This window comes from Heterodontus francisci, chromosome 18 (assembly GCF_036365525.1).
Source record: "Heterodontus francisci isolate sHetFra1 chromosome 18, sHetFra1.hap1, whole genome shotgun sequence".
NCBI lineage: Eukaryota > Metazoa > Chordata > Chondrichthyes > Heterodontiformes > Heterodontidae > Heterodontus > Heterodontus francisci.
The window spans coordinates 50,815,205-50,833,576 of NC_090388.1; the positions used below are offsets into that span (position 1 = coordinate 50,815,205).

General features: G+C 43.1%; 1 protein-coding gene across 5 annotated transcripts in view; it reads left to right on the forward strand.

Moving 5' to 3' along the window:
- Positions 1–18,372, forward strand: part of si:dkey-82f1.1 (DENN domain-containing protein 2A) — a 148,697-nt gene that overhangs the window by 72,941 nt on the left and 57,384 nt on the right. For all 5 annotated transcript variants that reach the window (XM_068050732.1, XM_068050730.1, XM_068050729.1 and 2 more), the window contains exon 3: positions 14,850–16,118. In XM_068050732.1, coding sequence (XP_067906833.1) covers positions 14,850–16,118 — 1,269 coding nt within the window. The remainder of the gene's footprint in view (positions 1–14,849; positions 16,119–18,372) is intronic.

The following is an 18,372-nucleotide window of genomic DNA, read 5'->3' on the forward strand; positions in this document are numbered from 1 at the left end:
GGAGAGAAACAGAGTTCATGTTTCATGTCTACAACCCTTCAGAAAAGTGTCTTAAAGGAGGAAAGCGAGATGGAGAGATGTATTCCAGAGCTTGGGGCCTAGGCAACTGAAGATGTGGTCACCAATGGTGCAGTGATTAAAATCAGGGATGCACAAAAGGCCAGAATTAGAGGAGTGCAGGTATCTTGGCGGGTTGTGGGACTGCAGGAGATTAGAGATAGGGAGCGGCGAGGTCATGGAAGGATTTGAAAACAAGGATGAGAATTTTGAAATCAAGATGTTGCTTGACTGGGAGCCAATGTAGGTCAGTGAGCACAAAGGTGATGGGGGAACGGGACTTGGTGCGAGTTAAGGCACGGGCAACAGAATTTTGGACGAGTTTATGGAGAGTAGAATGTGGGAGACCAGCCAGGAGTGCATTGGAATTGTCAAGTCTAGAGGTAACGAAGGCATGAATGAGGGCTTCAGCAACAGATGAGCTGAGAAGGGTGAAGTTGGGCAATGTTACGGAGGTGGAAGTAGCCGGTCTTGGTGATGGCATGAACATAAGGTCGGAAGCTCATCTCAGGCTCAAATGTGACACCAAGGTTGCGAAGAGACTGGTTTAATCTCAGACTGTTGTCATGGGAGGGATGGAGTCAATAGCTAGGGAATGCAGTTTGGACCAGAAATAATGGCTTCTGTCGTCCCAATATTTAATTTGGAGGACATTTCTGCTTGTCCAGTACTGGATGTTGGATAAGCAGCCTGATAATTTAGCAACAGTGGAGGAGTCAAGAGAATGGGTGGTGAGGTACAGCACGTAGATGAGAAATAGGAGGGAGCCAAGAGTAGGTCCATCGGGACACCAGAGGTAACGGTGCGGGAGCAGGAAGAGAAGCCATTGCAAGTGATTCTCTAGCTATGATTAGATAGATAAGAATGGAACCAGGCGAGAGCAGTCCCACCCAGCTGCATGACAGTGGAGAAGTGTTGACAGTGGTTGACTGTCAAAGGCTGCAGACAGGTCGAGAAGGATGAAGAGGGAAAGTTTTCACAGTCATGTAGGTTGTTATTTGTGACTTTGATAAGAGCCATTTCAGTACTGTGGCAGGGACTGAAAACTGATTGGAGGGAAAATTTAATATAAGGACATGAAATCTTAAGGTAAGTTGTGCTGCAGAAAACATTTGGGGATGAAATTCGTCTTGGTTGATATCATAAAACAGGCAGTTAGGGAAGTGTCAGACTGTTTTACACCTCGCCCAATTAAAACCCATCAGGAAAAGAAAATTTCCGATACAATATCACTCATTTTCGCCCACCGATAAGAGCTTAAAATTTCGCCATATGAGTTCATTCAAAGTTAACTGCCATTCAGGCTGAAGATCAGAACCCTGGCTTTGTTTGCAAGAACCTTAATTAAGGGGCTGCAGATATTGTGGCTTTGTAACTTCAGTATTTTCTCTCCCTGCAGTGCTTTTCTATACACTGTAAATGACTGCGAGTTTCTTTGCACATTTTGTTTAGATGTGACGAAGAATTTGCATGAAGCGGCGCATGATTTCTGAAGTGTGACAGGGTGGAAGTAATCACATATGTAAAGAAAAAATGTATCTTCTGAATATGCACTAGTAGATGTCCTGTGATATTGTCCATTATGAGTCAGAAATTATGGTATTTGAGGCAGGGAAGTGGGTGGTGAAGTGTATGTATTGAATGACAGAATTTGGAAAGAAGATTGCAAGTTACTAACTTATTTTTGGTAAAGATATAGTGTTTTCCTTACCTACTGCATCCAGATATAAAATAGATAATTCCATAAATAAATCTGCTTATATGGACAATTGTTTTCAAATTCCCACTATAGGCAAAACAGTTGGGTGGTATAACCATTTATAATATGTTGGAAACTAAAGTTTGAAATCTCTAGATTTTCAAGGTGGTATTATCTTTATGCCAGTGTTAACTGTTTATTTTGGATGGGTTAATATCAGGCTGGGACCACTCGGAGTTTAATCGTTGTTTAAGCGAAGGAACTTTGCCGATTAGAATGTGCTTATTGGTTTCATGTTGTAATTCAGAAAGCATTTTAAGATTGGTTTGCATGTATAATGAAGTCTGATGCCTGGAATATGGTGTATATATGTGCACTTATAGTATTTTAAATATATTACTGGTGGGTCTTCTTGGCGTTGCTCGCTAAGTTGAATTATATTCTCTTTATGGGCACAAGTTGTATCCCACGTAATGCACAATACTGATGTGCTAATTGTTGTTGGGTAAATACAATATGGTCACTCGCAGTTTAATTCTTCTTTGATCAGGGAACTTTGCAAATTGTAAAGAGTTTTTCAGCATTGGCTCCTAGTCAGACACATCCAGTAACTGGCTTTTTTCCTCTTTCTCATTTTAAGATTGTTTTACATCTGTAACAATGTAACATTTACAATAGAATGTTTAATGTACCATTTCTATAGATAGATAATCTATGTGGAAAATACAAGAGCATTATATCGTATAACCATAGTATGCAGTGTGTTCTTTATGGAATATTGTAAACCAGTCCTGCACAGTGTGTTTATATAATACTAGTAGATGTTGCTCACAGTTCATGACCTGGAGTGCAGTTTCCAATGTTTATTAATCACCTGCTTTTATTGCTAAAATTTGGGGTTTCACTGTTATATTCCTGAAAGCTTGTTGAAGGATGATGCTGGAGCCAATCTTTACTCAGTGTTACATTTTATTTATAGAGTAAAAGGAATACAAACATGTAGCTCCTTACTCAAAAACCTCCACCCCAGTCTCAGTAACTGTCTCCTTATATGTGCTCAAGTAAGACCCCAATTAACACCTCCACCTGCATATAATTAAACAATTGATATACAATGAACATTAACACTTGCTCGATAATTTTAGTTTCTGGCCAAGAGCCAGATATATGCATTCTACTCATTCCTTCAATTTTAGTCAAACTAAAATACCCTTCCAATCCAACCAAAGCAACTTTCCAATGCTAATCAATTATTTCAGATGCCATAATCTTCTCAAGAAGATAGAATCTCCTTTTTTAGTTTGTTCTGCATCTGCCCCACTTGACCCCTCAACCAGTTGTCGCGTGAATCCACACCATGTGCTGCTTCAGAGAGCTGAACTCCTCACCCAGCTTTCCTTGCCATTGCGGAAAAATTGCAATACATTCGCTGAGAGAGGAAGAGACAATTGTCCTGGTGGTTGATCCTCATAAAACATTTTTGGTAGTGGATGATTTTTGTGACTGAATAATCAGCAATTACCATACTGATATAGTTCTAGGATCTGAATGATTGAAGAGGGTAGGGTAGCTGAAGAGGCATTAGAATCTGGATCTGATTTGTTGCAACTCTGATGTGATTGGATGAAAGAACAATAGCTGGGATTTTGTCTTGGCAACAGGGGTCTCAACCACCAGCAAAAGCGCCGGCGAGAGAACCGTGTCGCCACCTCTGGGGAAGGTATGCTGGATCAAGTTGCAATTCAGCACTTAAATAGACAGCAGTGGGCCTTCCCCAGGATCAAGAACCCAGCAGCGGAAGTCCCGCCTGCTGAGAGCTGTCGGCCAAGCAGAGACTGGCAGTTCTTTAGCTGAGCAGAGGCAGTGGCTGCTGCCGGTAGGGCACTCGCCCAAAGCCCTGGAACCAGGCCACAGCTAAATCAGGGTGGGAGGGATAGAACAGGGTCGCCGGGGAGGGGGCCATTAGGGGGGTGCTGGTAGCAAGGACAGAAGGGTAACTCTCATTGGGTCCCTTGCTCAGGCACTAAATGCCTTTTAATGAGACAACCCGCCCCCCACCCCCGCCCTCCCCTCACCCCCAGAGCCAGCAAGCAACATGCACGGTTTTTCTTGGCATGCTCCCCGTGCGGCGACAGTTCTGCCTGCCGCTGGGCTGATTCTTGCGGTGGTGGGATGATGCACTTAATTGCCCACTTTAGGGCCTCGATTGGTAGTGGGGCGGAAAGGCCATTCACAGGCCTTCCCGCCCCAGACTTAAAGTGGGTGGAGGTGGGAGGGTGGCGGTTTCCCCCATGCCACCGTCCCATCTGATTATATGCTCTCGCCATCTCCAAACTCGACACAGAGGAGAGCATAAAATTCCCACAATGTTCTGGCTCTGGGATTGGATTGATCAAAAGGACACTGGGATCATACGCTTCTGCACTCAAAACATGTAATTTTACAGATATGTAAGAGTGCTGAAGCCATTGACTTAATGCAGACGTGTTCTACCTCTGAGAAAATGTTATAATTTAAAATAGTATGGAGATGTTTCAAGAAATTAACAAGTCAAAGAGTCCTCTGAACCAATTGGGTTACAGGCTTTAATACACTCCTGCTCGTCATTTGCTGTCTGTGTAACTGGCCCCAGTGTTAAATTTAACAAGAATAATCTTGCAAGATATCATGTGGCAGTAACCAAAGATGCACCAAGAGAAGACACCCCACCTAAATGGATTGTTTGCTGTGTGTTCATCATCTTTTGTAGATGGAAGGATGCTAACACACAATCTTGCATGAATAATTTTGCTAATTGAAGGAAACTTGTGAAAATGAGTAAAGATATGATACTCAGCTTCATGTTTTCATTTTTAATTTTTAAAAAGATCTGGGAATTTTCAGAGTTTGTTTGGGCCTTTTAAAAACAGGTAAAAATCAGAGGGGAAAAATAAGTCAAACTTTTGATGGAAATTGGAGGAAAAATTATTTTTTTAAAGAAGACTTGTGTGCATATTGGTTCTGTGTGTTCTCTGTATGTATGGGTTTACAAGTTGAAAGTATTAAACTAGGATTTCCTACCTTAATCATAAGGTAGGGCAGGAAGAGAAAGTCTAGGATTTTGAGCAGCTACTGGAATATTTGCCAATGAATGCAAAATAAGGGGGAAAACTAGTGGTTGTTAGCAAATTAGTAGTCTCGAGGGTGAATTCATTGAATGTATTAGAGATTGTTTTTTGGAGCAATATGTTGTGGAAACAACCAGGGAGCAGGCTATTCTAGATTTGGTATTGTGTAATGAGGTGGGATTGATTAATGATCTCATAGTTAAGGATCCTCTAGGGAAGAGTGATCATAGCATGCTAGAATTTCAAATTCAGTTTGAGGGCGAGAAACTGGAGTCCCACACTAGCGTTCTAGAGTTAAACAAAGGTAATTACATAGACATGAGGACAGATTTGACCCAAGTGGACTGGGGAGGAAGACTAAAAGGTAGGACAGTTGATAAGCAGTGGCAGATGTTTAGGGAGATATTCAATTCCTCCCAACTAAAATATATTCCAGAGAGGAAGAAAGATTGTAAGAGGGGGCAAAAACATCCATGGCTAAGCAAGGAAGTTAAGGATAACATAAAGACAAGAATTAAGGCATACCAGATTGCAAAGGCCAGTGGCAGGCTGGAAGATTGGGAAAATTTTTAAAGATCAACAAAGGGTTACAAAAAAAAAATAAAAAGAGCAAAGGTAAATTATGAAAGAAAACTAGCACAAAATATAAAAACGGATAGCAAAAGCTTCCATAAGTATATCAAAGGGAAGGGAGTAGCTAAAGTGAATGTTGGTCCTTTGGAGGATGAGACTGCGGAGTTAATAGAGGGGAACACAGAAATGGCGGAGACACTAAATCAGTATTTTGCCTCAGTTTTCATGGTGGAGGACACTAGTACCATCCCAATAGTAACAGGTAATGCAGAGGTTATAGAAAGGGAGGAACTTAGAACAATCATCATCACTAGGGAAAAAGTACTGAGCAAACTATTGGGATTGAAGGCAGACAAGTCCCCGGGGCCTGATGGCCTACATCCTAGGGTCTTAAAGGAAGTGGCAACGGAGATAGTGGATCCATTGGTTATAATATTCCAAAATTCCCTGGATGCGGGAAAGGTTCCAGTGGATTGGAAAAATTCTAATATAAAGCCCTTATTCGAAAAGGGAGGGAGGCAGAAAGAAGGAATTTACAGACCAGTTAGTTTAACATCTGTCGTTGGGAAATCGTTAGAATCCATTATTAAGGAAGTAATAACCGGACATTTAGAAAGTCAAAACTCAATCCATCAGAGTCAGCATGGTTTTATGAAGGGTAGATCGTGTTTGACTAATTTGCTAGAGTTCTTCGAAGCTGTAACAAGCAAAGTGGATAATGGGGATCCTGTAGATGTAGTATATCTGGACTTCCAGAAGGCATTTGATAAGGTGCCACACAAAATGTTAATACACAAGGTAAGATCACATGGGGTTAGGGGCAATTTATTAGCTTGGATAGAGGATTGGCTAACCAACAGAAAACAGACAGTTGGGACAAATGAGTCTTTTTCTGGTTGGCAAGATGTAACTAGTGGGGTGCCACAGGGTTCTGTCCTCGGGGCCCCAACTATTTACAATCTACATTAATGATTTGGATGCAGGGATAGAAGGTACTATAGCCAAATTTGCAGATGACACTAAAATAGGTGGGATAGTAAGTTGTAATAAAGAAATAAGAAATTTACAAATGGATATGGAAAGGTTAGGTGAATGGGCCAAAATTTGGCAGTTGGAGTTTAACGTGGATAAGTGTGAGGTTATCCATTTTGGTTGGAAGAATAGAAAGGCAAATTATTATCTCAATGGAGAGAAACTTCAGAATGCTTTGGTGCAGAGGGAGCTTGGTGTCCTCGTGCATGAATCGCAGAACACTAGTATGCAGGTACAGCACGTAATAAGGAAGGCAAATGGAATTTTGGCATTTATTGCTAAAGGAATAGAGTATAAAAGTAGGGAAGTGTTGCTGCAACTGTACAAGGCATTAGTGAGACCGCATCTGGAGTATTGCGTACAGTTTTGGTCCCCTTACTTGAGGAGGGATGTAGTTGCGTTGGAGGCAGTTCAGAGGAGGTTCACTAGATTGATTCCAGAGATGAGGGGTTTGTCTTATGAAGAGAGATTGAGCAGTTTAGGCCTTTACTCTCTGGAGTTTAGAAGAATGAGAGGAGATCTAATTGAGGTATTTAAGATGATTAAGGGGATTGACAAAGTAGATGTAGAGAGGATGTTTCCCCTTATGGGGCAATCTAGAATGAGAGGTCATAGTTTTAGGATAAGGGGTAGCAGATTTAAAACAGAGATGAGGAGAAATTACTTCTCTCAAAGGGTCGTGAGAGTGTGGAATTCACTACCCCAGAGTGGGGTGGATGCCAAGATATTGAGTAAATTTAAGATAGACAGATTTTTAATTAGTAATGGGTTGAAGGGTTATGGAGAATGGGCAGGAAAGTGGAGTTGAGGCTGAGATGAGATCAGCCATGGTTGTATTGAATGGCAAAGCAGGCTCGAGGGGCTGAATTGCCTACTCCTGCTCCTAATTCTTATGTTCTTAAATTGTCAAAATGCTGAAGACAAACGGAGGCAGGGGAGCAGGAATGTTTCTGTAAGATTCGAAACTCTGAACCCTACCTATCTTCTACAGCCGCCTTTCCTAAAGGCCATCTAAGGTGCCCACCTCTCATTCTGTTCACCGATCTTTGATCGCAACAGTGTGTTAAAGGTTTCATTGTGAAGTTGTATTGGGAGTGTGTCTGTCAAACCACTTCTTCATGTGAATATTTATCACTGACCACATAAATGCATTAACAATGCCATTTATTTAAAGGGACATGCATTTCCACATTTGGATAGCAGTTGTATTTTTTCAAGATCAGCAGAAATTAGATTGATTTGAAGTTTTGAATTTCTATTTTCTTAATGTCCAGTCTGCAGAAATTGTCATGGAAACATGATCCCCACACAAACACTGGGATTACCAGAGCAGTCGCTTTCTGTACACAACAGTTGATGCAGATCTGGCTGCGTGTTTTTTTTAATTGTCTGCTGTCCCTTTTTGCAATTTATCATCCTTTTCCATCCTTCTGAATCACTTGCATTGCCAAATTGATTTCTGGGAATGTGGCATTGGTGGCAGTAAAATTGGCAGTACATTACAAGAGTATTTAAGTTAGCAATGCTCCTGCCTGGGGCTGTCCAAGCTTTCTTGTAGAGGTTATTGGCTTCTCTGAGATCTTCAGCGAGGTAGTGTTTACTCAAAATGTTTAGCTTAAGTAGAGATCTCCTCAGATCAATCAGTGACCTTTCAGGACCTAACCACAGAATATAGCTGTGGTTTAGGACCCACAGTTAGGGAAATATGCAGCAAGGGAACTGAGAAACAGCTGTATTTTCATTTAGTCCCACTCAGTATATTTCTGTTTTGCTTTTAACAAAAAACTAAAGTCATGTCATATTTCAGTTCTTTGCCCAGTCTCCCATTTTTGAATGAAGTTACAGGCATGTAATAGTCGTCTGTGATATTCATCTCAACTCTGCACCGCACCCCCATGGGCTAGCTTTGTTCCCTACAATGTCTGTTTCAGCGTCTTTCTCCGAGCACAGCAATCCGATTCAGCCTTTACTCGACTTGGACGGTGGTCAAACGTTTTGAATTAACAGGAGAAAGTGAACATGGTACCTTATTTGAAAGTGCACTGTAGCAGATTATGCTGTTTAAAATTTACAGATCATTAAAATTGTAGGCCTGGTAAACATTATATATAATATATATATTTTACCTAGACCGAGGTCTCATTGGAGTATTCCCTCTAGTGAGTCCTTTGTATAGAGGAAAAAATTAGTTCAAATTTAACAGCAGATTCTGGTTGGAGAGTCCCTTTTCTTTCTTTCTTTGTATTTGTTGATCCAAAATCTGGGCAAGTTTGCAGTGGATTAGGTGTGACATGCATGTACAAGAATGTGACGAGGAGAGAACTAACTGACTCAATAAATAAGATTCAACATTGAGACCAAAGAGCTTTCTAGGGATTGGGGCATATGAGAAGAACTCAATGGAGAACTTCATGACATTTTTGTTTTTTTAAAAAAAAAATCTGCAGAGAACAACTTTGAAAATCAGTTTATGGATGACTGAAATTCAGGTCTATGACAGGAGCCTAAAGAGCAAAGTCTGGAAAATCAATTGTGCCCAAAAATTGGCATGCAGGAGGCCAGCACTACCCATGCAGCTTAGTGGCTGCACCTGTTTGGGGAGGCAGCATTTTGTGTATTGCTGACGCCACTTAAAGGCAGTCTAAATCCCTTTAATGGATGGCTGCAGACAGGAGCGGAAATAGAAGGAAAATGGTTGCAAGAGATGTAGATTGGGCCCTGAGGTTCTCCAATGCCGCTTTAGAGGTCCTGCTGCAGGTGATGGACAGGAGGAGAGAGATCCCTGGGTATGTTCTGTCCCACCAGCAGGACAGACCCAGCCGAGGTGGTGGCATAGTGGTTTTCTCAGGAGAGTGTGACTCTGGGAGTCCTCAACATTGACTCCAGCCCCTGTGATGCCTCATGGCATTAGGTAAAACATGGGTAAGGAAACCTCCAGCTGATTACCACCAGGAATGTAGAAGAGCATGCCAGGAGCAGCACCAGAGCTACCTAAGAATGAGGTTTAAACCTGGTGCATGCTGCAACACAGGACTACATGCATGCTCTGACTACCTCTCTGCTCATTGGAAGGAACACTTCAAAGATCTCTTCAATCGCAACTCAGTCCTTGATGCGAGTGCCCTTGACCACATTCCACAGTATGCTACTCGCCAAAACCTCAGCACAAATCCCAGTCCGACATGAGATTGAAAAGGCCATCTGACAGATAAAAAAAAATAAGGTCACCGGCATAGACTGATGTCCCGCCGAAATTCTAAATACGGTGGGAGAGACACTCTTGTCACATACGTGGACTCATCTCCCTCATCTGGAAGGAGGAGAGCATGCCAGGGGATTTCCGAGACGCCGTAATTGTGACCATCTTCAAAAAAGGCGACAAGACCGACTGCGGTAACTACAGAGGGGTATCCCTGCTGTCTACCACAAGGAAGGTTATCACAAGAGTCCTTCTCAACTGCCTCCTCCCTGTGGCTGAAGAGCTCCTACCAGATTCACAATGCAGATTCCGTCCATCAAGAGGTACAGTGGACATGATCTTCACAGCAAGACAACTCCAAGAAAAATATAGGGAGCAGCTGCAACATGGCCGCCTTTGACTCTATCAATCGGGTGGGATTATGGACCATCCTCCTCAAATTTGGCTGCCCGGAGAAATTCGTCACCATGCTCCGCTTGCTGCACGACGACATGCAAGCTGTAATCCTTACCAACGGATCTGCCACTGACTCGGGCCAAGTGAAAACTGGGGTCAAGCAAGACTGTTATCGCATCAATGCTCTTTTCCATCTTCCTTGCAGCAACATTCCACCTCATCTCCATGAAGCTCCCTGCTGCAGTAGATCTACTCTACAGGGCGAGCAGGAAACTATTTAACCTACGTCGCCTCCAGTCCAGGACCAAGGTCACCCCAACCTCTCATCGAGCTGCAGTATGCTGACGACGCTTGCGTATGTGCACACTCAGAGGCCGAGCTTCAAACACTTCCCTCCCCCCACATTATCAAGATCCACGGCAAACCACTGGACAATGTGGATTACTTCTCGTACCTTGGGAGCCTCCACTCAGCAAGGGCAGACATTGATGATGAAACTCGGCATCGCCTCCAGTGTGCCAGCGCAGCCTTTGGTCATCTGAGGAAAAGAACATTTGATGACAAAGACCTCAAACCTGGCACCAAGCTCATGGTCTACAGGGCCGCAATGTTACCTGCGATCCTGTATGTGTCGGAAACATGGACACTGTACAGTAGACATCTTAAAGCCCTGGAGAGATAGCACCAGCGGTGCCTCTGCAAGATCCTGCACATTCAGTGGCAGGACAGGCGCTCCAATATCAGTGTCCTCTCTCAGGCCAACACCCCCAGTATCGAGACACTGGTCATGGCTAGTCAGTTACGTTGGGTGGGCCACATCATCCGCATGCCTGACACAAGCCTCCCAAAACAAGCTTTCTACTCTGAGCTCTGTCACGGCAAGAGGTTACTAGGAGGGCAGAGGAAACGCTACAAGAATGTCCTTAAAGCCTCCTTGGAAAAAACGTGACATCTCCACTGATTCATGGGAATCTGTTGCCCGAGACCGCCCAAAATGGAGAAGAAGCATCCGTGAAGGTGCCCGCCAGTTCAAACATGCCCAGGCAGCGACCAAGCACAAACTGCGGAAGGAGCATTCGGAAATTCGAGCATCCAATCTTCATCAAACACTACCTGTCCCACCTATGGCAGAGTGTGTGGATCCAGAATTTGACTATTCAGTCACCTAAGGACCCACAACCCTGGAGTGGAAGAAAGTCATCCTCATTCTCGAGGTACTGCCGAGGAAGAAGAAAATGCATGTTAAACAACGGAAGCAGCATACAATAGACAGAAGTAAGCGATCCCAGAACCAATGGATCAGATCAAAACTCTGCAGTCCTGCCACATCCAGTCGTGGATGGTGGCAGACAACTAAAGAACTAATGGGATGAGGAGGATGCATGAGGATCCCCATCCTCCATGATGGCACGGCCCAGCGCGTCAGTGCAAAAGACAAGGCTGAAGCATTTGAAACCATCTTCAGCTATAAGTGGCAAGTGCATGATCCATTTTGGTCTCCTCCTCAGATCCCCACCATCACAGAAGCCAGTCTTTAGCAAATTCGATTCACTCCACATGATATCAAGAAACAACTGAGCGTAAAGGATACAGAAAAGGCCCCCAACAGCATTCCAGAGTGTGGTGCTGAAGACTTGTGTTCCAAACTAACAGCATCTCTAACCAAGCCATTCCAGTACAGCTACAGCACTGGCATTTACCTGACAAAGTGGAAAATTGCTCAGGTGTGTCCTATCTTCATTAAGCAGGACAAATCCGATTGGCCATTTTCTGCCCCATCAGTCAACTCTCGCCATCAATCACTTTGCTGGTAATTGTCATCGACCGTGCTATCCAGCAGCACTTACTCACCAATAGCCTGCTCACTGATGCTCAGCTCCAGAGCTCATTATAGCCTTGGTCCAAACATGGACAAAAGAGCTGAATTAGAGGTGAGGAGAGAGTGACTGCCCTTGACATCAAGGCTGTATTTGACTGAGTATGGCATCAAGGAGCCCTTGTAAAATTGAAGTCAATGGGAATCAGAGGAAACTTTCCACTGACTGGAGTCATACCTAGCACAAAGGCAGATGGTTGTGCTTGTTGGAGGCCAATCATCTCAGCCCCAGGATATATTTTTTTTGTTTTATTCATTCATGGGATGTGGGCGTCGCTGGCCAGGCCAGCATTTATTGCCCATCCCTAATTGCCCTTGAGATATCACTTCAGGCGTTTCTCAGGGCAGTGTCCTAGGACCAAACCTCTTCAGCTGCTTCATCAATGACCTTCCCTCCAACATAAGGTCAGAAGTGGGGACTTTTGCTAATGATTGCACAATGTTCTGTTCCATTTACAGCTCCTCAGATACTGAAGCAACCCTTGTCCATATGCAGCAAGACCTGGACAATATCTAGGCTTGGCTGATGTGTGGCATGGCAAGTTACATGCATGCCACCTAAGTGCTAGGCAATGACCATCTCCAGCAAGAGAGAATCTAACCATCTCCCCTTGACGTTCAACGGCATCACTATTGCTGAATCCCCCACCATCGTCCAGAAGCTGAACTGGACCAGTCATATAAATACCGTGGCTACAAGAGCAGGTCAGAAGCTGGGTATTCTGTGGCGAGTGACTCACCTTCTGACTCCTGTAAGCTTTTCCACCATCTACAAGGCACAAGTCCGGAGTGTGATGGAATATTCTCCATTTACCTGGATGAGTGCAGCTCCAACAACACTGAAGGGACTCAACACTATCTAAGACAAAGCAGTTTGCTTGATTGGCACCCCATCTACCACCAGCACTTCATGGCAGTAGTGTGTACCATCTACAAGATGCACTGCAGCAACTCGTCAAGGCTTCTTTCACAGCACCTCTACTGTTTAAATGAACAAGGGCAGCAGGCAAGTGGGAACACCAAGTTTCCCTCCAAGTCACGCACCATCCTGACTTAGCAATGATGAAGGAATAGCGATATATTTGAGTCAGATTCCTGGAACACCCCCGTCTAACAGCGCCATGAGTGTACCTACACCTCACGGACTGCAGCAGTTCAAGAAGGCATCTCCCCACTATCTTCTCCAGAGCAATTAGGGATTGGCAAGAAATGCTGGCTTTGTTAGCAATGCCCACATCTCATGAATGAATAAAAGAAAGGAGATCCTGCTCCCTATCCCTGCACAAACTACCCTCCAACCACCCACCCCACCAGATTTGCATATACAGTGAGCCTAACCCAAGTGTCAGGCAATGTGAATGAAGCGCGCTTGCTGCCCGCCATATTGGACCGTTAGCACAATAGAATTTCTAGGCCCATATGTCTTGTGGAATTTAAACAACCGAGTAATCCGATTCTCTTTCGGAACTCGCCAGACAATTGCTATTTAATTGTCAACACCAGCTCCAGAGATTGTCAGACCTGTATGATGTTTCAGGATTTTCCAGTTTCTCATGCAGAAATTGTTTGGCTTCTATTACTTTGTGCCTCTGTGTTGTGGGCTAGCTTCTCTTTTTTTTTTTAATGCTGGAAAGGTCGTCAGTGTCCTGCAAAGAGAATATGAATAAAGCACCCTCACTGCACTTTCCCACAGTGCTTGTTTTTTCCATTGAGGGTTCTGAGTGTTGGAGGCATGCCAGCTGTGTATGCAGTCCTTCAATATTGTTACATTATCCATGAGCGGGAGTTTTGTTGCTCCATTTCGCATATGTCACATCCGGTACACATATGGCAGAAATGAATTGCATTCTGACAGAAGGTTGACTAGGGGTGACAAGGCCAAGAAAGAGACTGTGAGGCCTTCTACTATTCACTACAGCACCATCATGGCATTTAGTTAATGATACATACAATTCTACTGTCTAAAATGATGTCCATGTTTGTTTCTAGCAGGATTTAGTGAAACATTCTGAAGTGTGAAAATAAATGTGTTGAGAATGGGGTAAGGGATGGTCTGGACTTCGAACTGTGACCCATTCTGCAATTCTGGAAAAATATAATTGAAATTATGTCAATTATCATCCAATTCTAGCTCAATGTATTTTATCACTTGAAAATGGGTAGAAAATAGCCAATCAATAAGCTTGAGGTGGCTAATGATCTTGGACTGAAATGTTTTGAATAATTGGTGACTCTTGTAGTATAAACACCAGCATGGACTTGTTGGGCTGAATGGCCTGTTTCTGTGCTGTAAATACTATGTAATAGTTTGTATTTATGTAAGAATCATTAGGTATAAAGTATATCCTCTTAGATTATTCAGGTAGTAAGGGCAAAAGAGAAATGCTTATTTATTGGATTCCTGTCCAGCCAATAGTTGGTTGAAAACTCACCACACCCATGGAGCCCAAGGGGTGGTTATTTGGCCTAGACATGGGATTGACATGGAGAAATTGGCTTATACAAGGGTCATATATTGAAAATGCACTCAGGGTGATATCCCCAGTTTGAGCGATGACTAAGTTTGGAATTTAGATAGCAAAGATGCTGGGAAAGAGAATAAATACCTAATCAGATTAACAACCCCCCAGTCCTACAGATAGCATTTAACAATTCTCGACACCATTGTCTCTAATAAGCAGCTCATTTGGTGTATACAGAATGATCTGGTTCAGCATAGAGAAGTAAACAATACTCGAGTTGATGGCTTCTGCAGTGGTCTAAAAGTAGAGCTTAACAAGTGAACTAGAAAGTTTAGAGATCTTTGCCATTGAAAGGTGAGCTAAAGACTGCCATATGCGCCTCTGCAAGACACAGCAACCATGCTATACTGTTCTATGATTATAACGCAGATTTTTTTTTATCTTCTAGGGTCAGAACAGATGGTAAGAAGTTTGTTTTTGTCGTCGAGGAGCCACCAAAGTTTGAATCTGAAAGCATTGTTAATCAGCATCAGAATTCCACTAAAAAGAATTCAGCAAAAGTCCTGATTGGTACACAGGGAGTTGACAGCACAGAGGTAAAGTGTCCCTTAAAGCCAGTTAATAGCTGCCTTTCAAAGTCAAGACTGGCTAGTAGTGAGCAGAAAATGTTGAATCAAAAACTCGGCACCAGCAGCCCAAACCTGGACATCAACAGCGTCTCAGAAAATGAACTTTCCATTCAGAAACCTTTAATGAATACTTCCAGCCAAAGATTTTCCCCCAATAAAACAAGTATCATTACTAGGAATCCAAGCATCAAGCAAAAGATTTCAGAATGGGAGGGTAAAAAGGAACCAGTGTTTTCAGCAGATGAAGAAAAACTGGAAAACAAAGAAGCAAGAGAACTTGATAACAAGTCTGATCTGGTGAAGTGGGTTGAGGGCAATGTCATTAAGAAGGCTGAATGTAAGCACTCAAAAGTTTGGAATTTAGATAGCAAAGATGCTGGAAAAGAGAATGAATACAAAGTAGATGATGGGAAGGCCAGGACTTTGGCGACTGAAAGCAGGCTATCTTGCAGCAAGGAGAATGAGACGATAAAGTCTGGTTTGACACAGCAAGTTGGTGGGAAAGCAAAAGAGGTTGCCTGCACCAAATTTACCACAACACAGCCCCTGAAAAGAGACAGAACAACTGTATTGAATCATATCAAGAAGCTGGAGGAAAAGGCAAAGGAAAATACAGCGTCAAGCCAACTCAAGCTGCCTGGTGATTATTATACCCCTCAGAGACTTCAGGAGGTACTGGCAGCCCAGGGGCCATCAACCTCGAAGGAGAAAAAGGATGGCAGTTGTAGCTCTGAGCTCAAACGCAAGCACATCCAGTCCAATTCTGACTCGGAAGCAAGCGAGCTGAGCTTTGGGACTCTAGACAAGGTGAAAGTCTCCTGGGCAAGCTGTAAAATTAGAAATGTGGAGAATGTGTATTCGGAACCTGGAACCCTGGATCAGGAGCTTACAGTGAATCCCGTGCCCAAACCTAGGCGAACTTTTGAATATGGGACAGAAAAAATGGCAGGCTTGTGTACATTAAGGAAGAGCACCCGGCAGTTGCCAGACTTACCAGCCATCCCCCCACCTCTCCCATTGTCACCTCCCCCTACAATAAGTACAGGGGCACTAAATGGGAAACCAAGGATAAACAGTAAGGATAACCGGTAAGCAGGCATTTTCTGTCATCGGAAAGGTTAGTCCTGTTTGGATGGTGGAAGCCACCTAAAGACACGATGTAGAAATCTGCAATGTACATGTACTGATATGTGAGGAACTAAAAGACTAAGGGAGTAATCTGGGAATACCAAGGTGAGTCAGAACATTGGAGCCCCTGCATAGTGGCAGGTTTAAGATTCCTACTTGAATTCCTCCACATATTGAACTCCTGATTTCAGGTGTGCCACTTTTGAGAAATGCCAGTTGGAGGCCAGATACTTTCCTATAGCCAAGGAGACAAAGTGCAGAGAAGAGTCATGCCCATGCTGGGCTACTCTTGTGGATTTCCAGGTTCTGGTTTCCGATCAACTTTGGAAATCTGGGATGAAACATTATATGGGAGAGCTCAATCAAGGGAAGGGGGAAAATATCATAAACTCGCAAAATATAAAGCTATAGGTTACTCCACATTTCTGTCTGCGACCTGGGTTCAAATGTACCCAGACTATTTTATATTTTTATTTTTTTATATTTAGATATACAGCACTGAAACAGGCCCTTCGGCCCACCGAGTCTGTGCCAACCATCAACCACCCATTTATACTAATCCTACACTAATACAACATCCCCACATTTCCCTACCACCTACCTACACTAGGGGCAATTTTTATAATGGCCAATTTACCTATCAACCTGCAAGTCTTTGGCATGTGGGAGGAAACCGGAGCACCCGGAGGAAACCCACGCAGACACAGGGAGAACTTGCAAACTCCACACAGGCAGTACCCAGAATTGAACCCGGGTCGCTGGATAAAAGTAACCTTTGTCTACTGTCTAATAATCCTAAGTAAATAGAGTTTAGGCAATCTCTACCCAGTTCTTTGTGACTTCACAGCACATTACTAGACCTAATTTGCCAACAATTGGGACTAAGTTGGTATTTTTGCTTTGAAAGGCTACAGTAGGGTAAGGCTAGTAGCAAGTCTGAGGATTGGGAGTGTTTTAGAAACCGGCAAAGGGCCACCAAAAAGTTGTTGACAAGGGAAAAAAAATAGAATATGAGCATAAACTAGCCAGCAATATAAAAACAGATTGCAAGAGCTTTTATCAGTCCATAAAAAGGAAGAGAGTAGCTAAAGTAGAGATTGGTCCCTTAGAGGCAGAGACAGGAGAAATCATTAAGGGGAATAAGGAAATGGCAGAGGCATTGAACAAATATTTTGTGTCGGTCTTCACAGTAGAAGACACAAGTTCCATACCAGAAATGGGCAGTAACCTAGGGGCTAAAACGAGTGAGGAAATTAAAGATATTGATGTCAGTTGAGAAAAAGTATTGGAGAAACTTGAGGGACTAAAATCTGACAAGTCCCCAGGACCAGATGGCCTACATCCTAGGGTTCTAAAAGAGATAGCTGCAGAGATAGTGAATGTGCTGGCTATGATTTTCCAGAATTCCTTAGATTCAGGAATGGTCCCATCAGATTGGAAATTGGCAAATGTTGTGCTGCTTTTCAAAAAAGGAGGTAGAGAGAAAACAGGAATTACAGGCCAGTTAGCCTATCATCAGTCGTTGGGAAGTTGCTGGAAACTATTATTAAGGAAGTCTTAACATTGCACTTGGAAAAGCATTGTATGATTGGAACAAATCAGCATTGTTTTACTACAGGGAGATCCTGTTTGACAAATTTTTATTAGAGTTTTTTGGGAATGTAACTAGTAGGGTAGATAAAGGGGAACCAGTAGATGTTGTATACCTGGATTTTCAAAAGGCATTCGATAAGGTGCCACTTAAAAGATTAATAGGCATATTAAGGGCTCATAGCGTTGGGGGTAATATATTAGCGTAGATAGAGGATTGGTTAACAGACAGGAAGCAGAGAGTGGGCATAAATGGGGCATTTTCAAGTTGGCAGGCAGTGAATAGTGGGTGCCGCAAGGATCCGTTCTGGGAACTCGGCTATTTACCCTCTGTTAATGATTTGAATGAAGGGACAGAGAGTAACGTATCTAAGTTTGCTGATGATACAAAGCTCGGTGGAAAGGTAAGCTCGGAGGATGTAGAGAGGCTGCAAAGAGATAATAGACAGGCTAAGTGAGTGGGCAACAAGATGGCAAATGGAGTATAATGTAGGGAAGTGTGAAGTTATTCACTTTGGTCATGAAAACAGAAAAACAGAATGTTTTTTAAAAACTAAGTGTTGATGTTCGGAGAGACTTGGGGACACTCGTACAAGGAATGCACAAAGCTAACATGTACGTGCA